Source organism: Mandrillus leucophaeus, unplaced genomic scaffold (assembly GCF_000951045.1).
Source record: "Mandrillus leucophaeus isolate KB7577 unplaced genomic scaffold, Mleu.le_1.0 Scaffold64, whole genome shotgun sequence".
Lineage (NCBI taxonomy): Eukaryota > Metazoa > Chordata > Mammalia > Primates > Cercopithecidae > Mandrillus > Mandrillus leucophaeus.
In genome coordinates, this window is record NW_012106919.1 from 6,137,723 (window position 1) to 6,149,901 (window position 12,179).

General features: G+C 47.5%; 1 protein-coding gene across 2 annotated transcripts in view; it reads left to right on the top strand.

The window, feature by feature from the left end:
- CD2 (CD2 molecule) overlaps positions 1–11,400 on the top strand; it is a 14,453-nt gene extending 3,053 nt beyond the window's left edge. The window contains exons 3-5 of one of the 2 annotated variants that reach the window (XM_012000835.1): positions 2,587–2,817; positions 6,590–6,790; positions 10,634–11,400. In XM_012000835.1, the coding sequence (XP_011856225.1) occupies positions 2,587–2,817; positions 6,590–6,790; positions 10,634–10,953 (752 nt within the window). In that variant the 3' untranslated portion in view covers positions 10,954–11,400. The remainder of the gene's footprint in view (positions 1–2,586; positions 2,818–6,589; positions 6,791–10,633) is intronic. The other variant, XM_012000836.1, reaches the window with a different exon arrangement.
- Positions 11,401–12,179: the final 779 nt, after the last annotated feature.

The window sequence follows — 12,179 nt, forward strand, 5'->3', positions numbered from 1 at the left end:
CAATCTTGGTTCACTGCAGCCTCTGCCTCCTGGGTTCAAGCAATTCTCATGCCTCAGCCTCCTGAGTAGTTCGGATTACAGGCGCGTACCAACACACCTGGCTAATCTTCGTATTTTTAGTAGAGATGGATTTCACCATGTTGGCTAGGGTACTCTTGAACTCCCGGCCTCAAGTGATCCGCCCACCTCAGCCTCTCAAAGTGCTGGATTACAGGCATGAGCCACCTCACCCAGCTGAAATATTACATTATTTATATACGTACACATAAATAGAAAATATCTGATAAAGATATACATGAAAATATTACTCATTATTGACTTTGAGTGGTGGCATTGTGGGTAATTTTTAATCTGCTTTAAACTTTTAAAAATATTTTATCAACTTGTACAATGACTGAAGTTGAAAGCCCACGAATGCTGGGCAGGGAGTGATAAGAAGGGAAAAGAGGAAGCTGCGCTTGGCTTGGGGAGGCAGACAGGAACCCCAGAATGAGCACAGGCCAGCCATTCAGTGAGCAAATAAGCATTTCTGTGCTTCACACAGAAAATGTCGCCAGAAGCAGGGTCCCCTCCTTCTTCCTGTCTGTCTCCAGCCCCGTCTTCAGCACCTGGGCCTACCAGCAATCCCAGATAGTGTCAGATTGCCCAGTCCAGCAATCCCAGACACTGTCAGCTCCCCTGCAGTGACAACTTTCCACACCCTAGTCCTGCAACCCTGAGTGGAAGCACCTTGTAGAAATGTAGCGGAGTTGAGCATGGCGCTCAAAAGGGCCCCTGATTATGGGCTCTGGAAACCACAGATCTCAGGACTCCAAACAGCACAAAATTTGAGTGTCCTGTTTTGAGTGTGAGCCCTACGCGGGAGACCATGCTGGTGTTTTCACATTTGGGTCGCATTTAGCATTGCGGTGGAAATAATGGCTACCAGCTAGGAGTCAGGTGCTTGCTTACATGATCTTACTTAAAGCTCCCAACAATGCTGAGACATAGCTGTTATTATCTCCTTGTTATATGTAAGAAAACAGAGACCTAGTCAGAAGCAGCTTGTCCAAGGTCTCATTGCTTGACAGGAGCAAAGTCAGGATTCAAACTCAGAGGTCTTTTTGGCAAGGATGATGACCTTTTCTTTTTTTTCCAAGCAGCTTCATTGAGATAATTCACCTAGCATTCAATTTGTCCATATACTAAAATGGCCTTTAGTATATTCAGTTTTGCAACCATCACCACAATCATGTCACTGTGTTACTGTGATAAGTAGAAAAAAAAAAATCCATTCTGAAGAGACAGGCAAACTTCATGACCCAACCCCTAGACTATGTACTAACTGGTTGCTGAGTGTTGATACTTTCCATTTTCTTCCTTCTCAGTAAATCTTAGAACTGATCATCATGGGATGAGAAGAAAACTTTTAATTTAATTTCTGCATGCCTATATATATTGGGACATAAATGAAGTTTGACTGTGATGTTCCATGGGGAAGATATTGGTGTCTGGAAGTCAGAGTGGGAGGGAATCATTGAAAAATAAGCTAGTGGGTCTATATTATGAATGGAGAGAAACTGAGAGGGAAAAGTGGCAAGTCTGGGGGAAACAAAGCAAAGAATTAAAAAAAAAAAAAAAAAAAAAAAACCAGAGGAGGAGGAAAAAGAGAAGGTCACACAGCTAGGAAGTGATGGGGCTAGGATGTAGACCTGAGCCATCTAATGTCAAGCCCAGGCATTTTCCTTTTATGATGCAGTCTCTCTCCGGGAGAGGCAAGAAGTTTGTGATTATTGAATGCATGAACTACCACTAATAATGTCAGTGCCTAATGATCTGCCCAGGACTTTGCCACATGTTGCTCCTTTTGTGACAGGTGGGGCATGTTTTTCTGATCCTTTTCCGATGCTCTGAGGAGGGCCAGTGTAGACCCTGTGAGCAGCTGAGCAGCTCTGGGCTGCGAAAAGGCAGAACCAAGTCTCTGGTTCCCAGGCAGGTGCTCTTTTTCCCCAGAGCCTTGAGCTCCTTGGACACCCACGTGCTCACATGTACCCACCTGGCCCTCTGCTCCAGGAACTTGGTTGGGGCAGAAGTATCCGAGGTCCCCATTCACATGTCAATGTGGCGATTCCTCCAGGATGGGGTTCCTGGCTGCTCTTAAAGCATTGCCCTTCTCAAACTCCCGAGGCACCCTCTTAGCCATATTCCTAAACCCTGACTGCCATGTTTTATTTAGATGGTGCCCTAAGGCCACCCACTGAACCTCTCAGAGCCTTGAACATTTTTTTCTGTAAATGGGAAGAAAAACATCAGCCTCTCTGTTAGGATTAAGTGATATCATACACGTGAAAGCATTTTAAGGTATAAGACAGCATATGAACATTACATATGATACATTATTTAGTGGCAAAATGTATCTATGAATGTCATCAGAAATAATTTTTTTCTGAATGCTCTTTGTAAATAAAATCATTTCCAAAAGGTGCTAGAGGTCTTTGACATGGTTCCCTTGTCCCTAACTGACTCCATCCCCTGCTGTGTAAATAGATATGCTCATTAAAATCAGAAAATTGCCTAAATTGAACTGGATCTTTATTTTCTTTTTAGAGAGGGTCTCAGAACCAAAGATCTCCTGGACTTGTATCAACACAACCCTGACCTGTGAAGTAATGAATGGAACTGACCCCGAATTAAACCTGTATCAAGATGGGAAACATCTAAAACTTTCTCAGAGGGTCATCACACACAAGTGGACCACCAGCCTGAGTGCGAAATTCAAGTGCACAGCAGGGAACAAAGTCAGCAAGGAATCCAGGATGGAGACTGTCAGCTGTCCAGGTGCGTGGCAGGCGTCACTTCACAAACACAGCTCTCCAGGCCCTCAGGAGGTAGAGGCACGCTGCTCCAGGTCACAGGTGCTCATGCTGGGAGGCAGCCCTGGCTCAGGGTGAAGCGTGAAAACATATCTCTTCCTCCTGGAAACCTTCAAGGGAAGCCTCGGGGGGGTGGTATTCTATGGTTACCCATCCTGGGAGTCCTCCCACTGAGCACAATTTGACCACAAGCAATTTTAAAGATCCTCTTCTAGGAGAAAGAATTGCAAAACTGAAGAGGGAGGAGCTGTAGAGAGTATCTCATGCAAAACCCCATTTTCCAGAGAGGGAAACTGACTTGCCCAAGGTCCCTCGGCTAGTTAGTGACATGATTCCAACTGCTCCCCTAAAGATCGTCAGTGGTCAGCGCCTCCTATCAGGAATAAAGGTAGAAAGGTTGCAGAAATCCTGAGGGGCAGGAACATGGGGGAATGGAGCCCTTGAGGCCAAAGAGGACTGTGGACAGCAAGGCAACACTCCTGGCACACAGCAGGATGGCAAGCTTGGGGACTAGCTCCAGAAAATCTCAAAACTCCAAGACCATAATGGATCCCCAGTGTCCCAGCCTGACGTGACCTCCAGAAGTATTTCTGAGAGGCAGCCTGCTGTAGTGCCCAAGCTCTCGCCTGGGAGTAGAGGTCTGGACTTCTAGTTTGGGTCTGTCCAAATTTAGCCAGAGAATCTTGAAAGAGTTTCTTCCCCTCTCTAGGCTTCAGCTTCCTGGCCCACGAAGAAAATAAGCACCATGTTCACAGACTATTAGATGAGTAGGCTCTTGGATCCACTTCCAAGTTCATTCATGTGGGCCATTGGGCTGCCTCACAATATGGCAGCTAGCTTCCCTCAGAGCCCTGTAAGAAAGAGCAGGAATAAGTGTCCAGGACAAAAGCCATGGTCTTTTTGTAACTTAATCTCAGGAGTGATATCCCATTCACTTCTGCTGTGTTCTATTCATTAGAAGCAAATTAATAAGTCTAGCCCACATTCAATCAAAGGGGATTGCATATAGGTGAGAATACCAGGAAGCAGGGGTCATTGAAGGCATCTGAGAATCTGCCAATCACCAACTTGACCAGCATCACTTCACCCCCGGTTTTCCCACCAGTCATTCTCCCACATTCCCCTATCACTAAGGCACAGTGAGTGAAGTTGCCTCTCCTTGACTTCATTTTTTTTTTTTTTTTTTTTTTAAGACAGGATTTTGCTCTGTTGCTAAGGCTGGAGTGCGGTTGTATGATCATAGGTCACCGCAGCCTCGACCTTCCAGGCTCAAGCGATCCTCCCACCTCAGCCTCCCCAGTAGCTGAGACTACAGGAGGATGCCACCAAACCCAGCTAATTTTTAATTTTTTTGCAGAAATAAGGCCTCACTGTGTTGCCTAGGCTGGTCTCGAACTCCTGTGCTCACACAGTCCTCCCACCTCAGCCTCCCAAAGTGCTGGAATTATAGGCATGAGCCACTGCAGTGTCCTCGGGAGATCTTTGATTAGAGTTGTCAGATATAGCAAATAAAAATACAGTATAAGTATGTTTCAGATATTGCATGGAACATACTTAGGCTAGAAATTATTCATTGTTTATCTGAAATTCAAATTTAACTGGGTGTTTTGCATTATATCTGACAACCCTACTTTTCATGTTTATTTTAACTGGAACCCACAAGTGTAAAAATGTGTGTTTATCAGGGATGGAAGGAGGGAGAGAAGGAGGACCTTGGGAGCAGCCAAGGTTTGAAGGCTGGAACACTTATGTCCCTTATTCTATGGTGCAGATCAGAAGCTGGTTGGGAGAAGGACCACTAGGGAGATGGGAAGAATACCTGGGGAGAGATTAGGGTGGAGAAGCTGCTCTTAAAGACCTGAAAAGGGATTTGGAAGTTTTATTCTGAAAGGCCAAGGCAGAGAGGAGCAATGATCAGAGTCTAAACATTTGGTTCAGATTAGGTGAGCGTTTACATACTTAAAACCAAAACACTAGGAGGAAGGAACAGATTCTGATGCGCAAAAATACTTTATCACATAAACTCATGGGCATATGATCTCCAAGAGAAACTGTAGGAAGATAGTATGCCTGGATTTAGGAACTGGGAGGGCATATGTTTGACTGACAGTGCCACCGCTGCTTCTGAAACATAATGGAACATTCCCCACCACGAGCACTACCAGGTGTCCCATGGCGCCACACTGGACAAACTGGAGAGCAGGCTGGGTAAAGCATTGCCTACATTCCTGCATGTGCCCAAGATAAAGTTGTGGCCACCCTACCTGACAACTCAGAGATGGAGCTGGTGGCTGCATGACTTAGCGATGTGCTCCCCAAAGCATTTCAGGCCTGCCCTGCCCCACCCCGGGTCAAATCTGAAAAGTTCTCAAGCTCAGCAGGAAGTGGCCTCTGGTATCTCCTGCCCCTCCTCCAAGCCAGTAGGGCCTAAAGGGCCCTGAATCCTTTACTGACCTAATTTCAATGGTTTAAGATTATGCCTGCTTCTCTGGTGGAGGCCTCTTCATCAGTAGAGCTTAGAGATGTTGTGTAACTGGCAGGCAAAGAATGGGTCGGAGAGAGACTTGAGGAAAGAAAGCCAAGATGAACAAACCACTGCAGTCTGATAATCTGTTAAACTTGGTTTCTGAGCCTCTGACCCTCTCCTTGGGGCCCATCCTGGGCTTCATGTATAACAGTGTCTCCCTAGGATCTTTTTTGCCTGGAGGAGCATTTCTTTTGTGATGCTGGGCCAAGTTCTAGTTTGTTCTTCAGATGACTCCATCCCCTGACCCCAGCCCCACTGCTGCTTCTCTAACTGCTATTGACTCACAAAGGGCAGACAGCCCTCCCGTTTCCCCTGTTTCTGGGAAACAGCTCCCAGAAATACCAGTGCGAGAACACTAGTAAGAGTGAGACCTCACATTTGTGTTGTTTTACAGTTTACAAAGCACTTTCATATGCATTATCTGATTGACTTCCAACAGCCACCTTATGATGTAGGTTTCATTATCTCCACTTTACAAAGAAGGAAACAGGCTCAGAGGGGTGAAGTAACTCTCCAAAGTTCACTACAGCTCTTACCTAGAAAAGCCTAGACCAAATCCATTTCCCTTAACACCGAAGTCACTGTTTTCCTCGTTGCATTACAGTGACTGAAGGTCCAGAAATTGAAGACTAAGTCTACTGCTGTTACTAACGCACTGTACGCCTAGTTTCTCTCGTGGCTCCAGGGAAACTCTGTGAGGGGGTGCTGGCCATGAGGTCAGAGTGCTGGGCCGGACAAGTGAAATATTTACCCTGAGTGTTTGGAAACTGCCTGGTAGAGAGGGTGAGAAGGAATCATGGTGCGGGGGGCGGGGTAGCCAGAGACGAGAGCAGGATCAACAGCGCAGAAACACCGAGACAAGGGGTTGCTTAAGGGAACTGCTCAGCAACAGATATTTTGTGGCTTCGGGCAACTCATCCTCCCTCTCGGGCCTCATGTTTGAAACTAGAGGTTCCTTTAGAGTATCTCTGAGATCCTCGGATCTAAAAGTTTGTGATGCTGTCCATGACGGGGGCAGTGGGCAGGCAGGCCTTGGTGCATGAGCAGTCAGGCATTTCTAGTCCCTGAGAGCAGTTTCCCAAGGAGCCTGCAGGTGGAGCTTCCCCAGGACCTTGGGTCCTCCCAGGGTTGACACCACTCACCACCCTTTGTGAGCCTGGGAGCTATGGGGTGAAAGGTCCCAACAAGCTCTCTTATCTGCTGAATGCAGGAGGGAGCGTCCTTGGCCAGAGTAACGGCCTCTTTGCCTGGACCCCTCCCGGCCAACCCACTTCTCTTCCTTTTGCAGAGAAAGGTCTGGACATCTATCTCATCATCGGCATTTGTGGAGGAGGCAGCCTCTTGATGGTCTTTGTGGCACTGCTCGTTTTCTACATCACCAAAAGGAAAAAACAGAGGAGTCGGAGAAATGGTAAGCTCCCCTTCTTTTGTCCCACCGCAGGCCCCAGCAAAATCCCCATGAAACAGCTCATGGGGATGACACCTTGAATCTGCAGAGAAAATAATGGAAATAGGTAGTTTCGGAATGTCAGGGTTGTAGCCAGCGGGTATAGCTTGTTTCATTTTGTGGTTAGCTTGATTTTTGAAAAACAAATTCTTAGTGGTGACAATGTGGGAGCTTTGAGACACTGAATCCAGTTGGCGTCATTGGAATCCACCACTGAGGCCTACTTGGTGACAGGCTAACGTGAACATCTTTTGAATGAGCCACACTTCTCTACATAGGTAGAAAGGTTAGCTCCAAAACACCGTTTCTAGCAATAAATGTCCTGTCTATGGGTGACCGAAGACTGTGGACTTAGTCTTGGGTTCAGTCTAGGAGCTTGGTTCAGGATCAAGCTCCTAGAAACACAGGGAAAATCATTCAGGTCATCAGGTACTCACAGGAAAACAGCTAGCAGGGTGACTGTGCCCCCTTTGCCAATTCTCTGTTTGAGGGATATGTTAGGGTTGAGAGTTTCTCCTCGGATCAGGCCTGTCCGACAACCTATCAGCAATGAAAAGGGGAGCTGGCTCAGGGAGCATCCAGGCCAGCCAAAGCAAAACACTTCAGAGAATGGCCAACCCAGGGTCACTTTCGGAGCACAGATGAGGGTGTCAGCCATTGGCGGGACTTGCAGCCAAGGGAACAGGCCCTGGGGTTCTCTGCAATTCATATTCACAGCAGGACTTGATCTCTCCCTAGAACCTGCAGGCTGCTTCCAGTGTTGCCCAGGGAGGTGGTCCAGATTTCCCCAGGCAGCGGTGGCCTTGGGCTCTGTGCCCTCTGGATTTGGTTTCTTTACCTCAAACTTCTTCCTCTGTTCTCCCTCTGCCTCCCCGTCGGCTGTGGTCCCTCAGCCCCATGTCCCATCACGCCACTGCCCCCAGCCCAGGTTCCGAAACATCTTCCTGAACTTAGCCCCATTCTTCCCACCACCATTGTCCCACACTTTCCACCACAGTGCAGCTGAATCACTGGCAGGGCCCTTAGGCATGCCTGGCTTGCCCTCCTCTGTGCCCAGCTCTGGCTGTTCTCCATGCTCCCCTCCAGCAAAGGCTCCTTCTCCATTGACTAATGGTCGAAGACCACATCTTCTTCCAAGGTGGACCTCACTTGTCACCCCAAGACAAGGTGATCTCTGCCATCGCCAAGCTGAGAAGACCAGCATGGTGGTTAGCTCATGCTGATAAAAAAAAAAGTCATTAGTCCCTGTGTTTTATATCTATTAGTGCATCCAGCTTTCAGAGTGATCTTAGGAGACAGATAACAACATAGTTGAGTAAACTTAAATTCAGTGAGGTTCAATTATTTGCCTTAAATCCTATCACCAGTAGGTTGACTCAGGCCTAGGCTGAGGCAAGGAGCCCAGAATTTAGGGCACAGAATTTAAGGAGGCTGACCTGCCCTCACACAACCTGAAAGTTGGTGCCTCTTTAAACTGCATGCCTGTCAGCCTCACTTGCCTCATCCCAGTCACGCCTTGGGTTGAGTGACCAGGAGATGCAAACAAGGGAGAAGGACAATGAGCCTGGAGGAATTCCTGGGAGCACACGTTTAGGCGCCAGCTGCAGCTGCTGGGGTGGGCAGGCTGAGACCCACTGTCCTGCTTGAACCAGGCAGGGTGCACAGAGTCATAGCCAGCCTTGTCTGTCCAACCCTGCCTGCAGTCTCAGCCATGTGGTCACACCCCATTCCTCCTACCAGAACGCATGTGCCTCTGTCTATACTTTCCGGTGGCCCTGGGCTCTTCACAGAAATTGACATTGCAATTTTCAGTTCTTGCTCGCCTCTTACTTGATTTTAGTCTTCCTGAGGACAATTTGTGTCTAAGTCACAATGACATTTAACACTTAGAAGATGAGGAATAAACATTGGAAGGACAAATGAACAAAGTGGTGGATGGGCCAGGTGTGGTGGCTCACACCTGTAATCTCAGCACTTTGGGAGGCCGAGGCAGGAGGATCATTTGAGCTCAGGAGTTTGGGACCAGCCTGGGCAATGTAGTGAGACCTTGTCTCTACTTTAAAAAATAAATTAAAAAATTAGGCGGGTGTGGTGATGTATGCCTGTAGTCCCAGCTAGTCAGGAGGCTGAGGTGGGTGAATCATTTCAGCCCAGGAAATTGAGAATACAGTGAGATGTGATCAACCACTGCACTCCAGTCTGGGCGACAGAGCAAGACACTGTCTCAAAAAAACAAAACAAACAAAAAACAAAAATGGTGGGTGAACAGAGTAGTAAACCAATGGCTGGTGCAAGCTTGCCACATAGGAGATGAAGAAGGACCACCCACTGTGCCATAATTCAGACCTGGGGTCAGGGGTTAGAGCCCTCTGCACAGTCTACTGGACATAACCTAAGCAACGACTGCAGGGCACGGAAGATGGCATAGAGGATGTGTTTTGCCCTTTCTGGAGGCCCTTTCCTCTTTGTGCTCAGAGCACATGAGCCACTTAGGTATCAAAATCACATTGTCTAACTTTGACTCTACGCTCAAAGCTACCTGATGCTCACATTTCCTGTAGTCAGAGGAGGCCATCTGGTTTGAATCAACATCCGGAAGTTACAGGGTGATGCTTAGAGAGGGCTTGTGCTTCCCCAGCCACACATCTCCATAAAGATGTAAGAGGTAATTGTTTCGGCCGGGTGCGGTGGCTCACACCTGTAATTCCCGCACTTTGGGAAGCCAAGGCGGGCGGATCATCTGAGGTCGGGAGTTCGAGACCAGCCTGACCAACATGGAGAAACCCCGTCTCTACTAAAAATACAATATTAGCCGGGCATGGTGGTACATGCCTGTAATCCCAGCTACTCAGGAGGCCAAAGCAGGAGAATTGCTTGAACCCGGGAGGTGGAGGTTGCAGTGAGCCAAGATTGTGCCATTGCACTCCAGCCTGGGCAACAAGAGTGAAACTTTGTCTCCAAAAGAAAAGAAAAGAAAAGAGGTAATTATTTTACCCCAGGGAAATCTTCTCTTCCTACCTCCCTCTGCTCCCTCTGGAGCTACTGTACTGAAATACCTAACTTACAGCCTGAAGGAGTCCAGAGGGGCCAGCAGGGTGCTCCAGGTCTCCAGCAGCTAGGCACCCTCACAGATTCCCTGTGATTTTAAGAGTACAGGAAAAACTACATTACGAGTAGTTGTGGGCATGCTTTCATGGACTGAAGTCACACAAAGAAGAAAATCCTGATGGATGAGGAGAGGAGGAATTCTTTTCCTCCTACGGCCAAGAGGATAGGTCATGAATTTCTGAGGAGTTAGTAAATTTCTAAGGACAAAAAGTCCCCTGCATATTCCAACCTCTTGCCAGTAGGTGGGTTGCATGACAGTAGAACTGGGGGAAAAGCAGATCTAACATAGAAATGCCTCAGAAGAAATGTAGTTACTAATATCCTCCATGACTCCTCATAACCCCTTCCCATGCGCTCTAACCACGAGGTTCTTGCTCTCAGGGAACAATCTCTAGGTCAGCACAGAGGTAGGGTTCCAGGTCTGAGTGCTCTCTCTGATCACAGGAGTATCAGGCACAAAGCCCTCCACTCGTGCGTCTTCTTCCTGTTGGTTCCTTGAGTTCTCTAGTCCTAGGCTGTCCCTCTACCTTATGGTGAGCACTTCTTTCTCTCCTACAAGCTTTAGAGTTCTCAGAGAGTAGGGTCAACTTCTTCTTTCTCATTGCATCCCCCAAAGTCGCCTTGCACATGAAAGGTACTCAATATTTACATCAATTTCACCTGGCCAAGATGAACTCTATTGAGGTTTTGTTGTTGCAGATGAGGAGCTGGAGATAAGAGCGCACAGAGTAGCTACTGAAGAAAGGGGCCGGAAGCCCCACCAAATTCCAGCGTCAACCCCTCAGAATCCAGCAGCTTCCCAACATCCTCCTCCACCACCTGGTCATCGTTCCCAGGCACCTAGTCATCGTCCCCTGCCTCCTGGACACCGCGTTCAGCACCAGCCCCAGAAGAGGCCTCCTGCTCCGTCGGGCACACAAGTTCACCAGCAGAAAGGCCCGCCCCTCCCCAGACCTCGAGTTCAGCCAAAACCTCCCCAAGGGGCAGCAGAAAACTCATTGTCCCCTTCCTCTAATTAAAAAAGATAGAAACTATCTTTTCCAATTAAAAAGCACTGTGGATTTCTGCACTCCTGATGTGCACACCCATACTTCCATCAGGTGTTTTCTACATGCAGAACATTGTCACCTCCTGAGGCTGTGGGTCACAGCCACCTCTGCATCTTCGAACTCAGCCATGTGGTCAACACCTGGAGTCTTTGGTCTCCTCAGAGAGCTCCATCACACCAGTAAGGAGAAGCAATATAAATGTGATTGTAAGAATTGTAGAGCACCGAGCACAGAAATCTTAGAGATCTCTTTTCCCCTCTCAGATCATGTGTAGATGCAATAAATGAAGTGATTGCTGTGCCTGGGTCTCTCTACAAGCAGCCTATCTGCTTAAGAGACTCTGGAGTTTCTTATGTGCGCTGGTGGACACTTGCTCACCATCCTGTGAGTAAAAGTGAAATAAAAGCTTTGACTAGATCCGAGTCTGCTCATTGTGTGAAGGACCCCAGTATCAAGGAGAGAAGGCTGCCGAATAAGAAAGAGCCTCGCTGGTGTGACAGCAGGATCAAATTCAGTCAACTCAATCCAGCTGAGACCTCCTTAGTTCTCACCAGAATGACCAGAACATTCTCCCCAGGTCTCAGCTGCAAAGCTGGGTCCAACAACCTATTTGTAGATTTCCATAACGAATTGAAGCCTCCATGCCCAAATGTTAACAGGAATCACCAGAAAACTTAACCTTTTGGGTCTTACTTCCTTGACTGTTCAGACACGGTCATAATGATCTGTACTGTCATCCTTGAAAACAGGGGAATCTATGGATACTGGAGGTGTCATGAACTCATCAGATGACATACAAAAGGATAGGCTAAGAGACAACTCAGTTGAATCAAATCTTAAGTGTCTTAAATGACTGTAATTAAAAGGTCAGACCCCATCCCCAGCTAGCAGTCATGCTAGCTGTACTTTGGGGGAAGTGGGGAGAAAAAAATAATTTTCAGTTGGAGTTCTAAAACAATAGGTGGTGAGAAGGCACCTGCTTTGAAATGTTGGTGCCATGTCTGTGGTCCTGTCTGCCCGCCTTCTCCTTGGCTTCTTAGACTTGCTAAACCTTGTTACACTCTGGCAGGAAGCTCTGAGGGCTAAACCACAAAAACTAAGTATATTCAGGACTTCCTGTGACAGCTCACTGAGGATTGAACTACTTTTTCCTCTGAATCTGAGAGGCTATTGTTCCAGCACCCAGAGTTAATTAC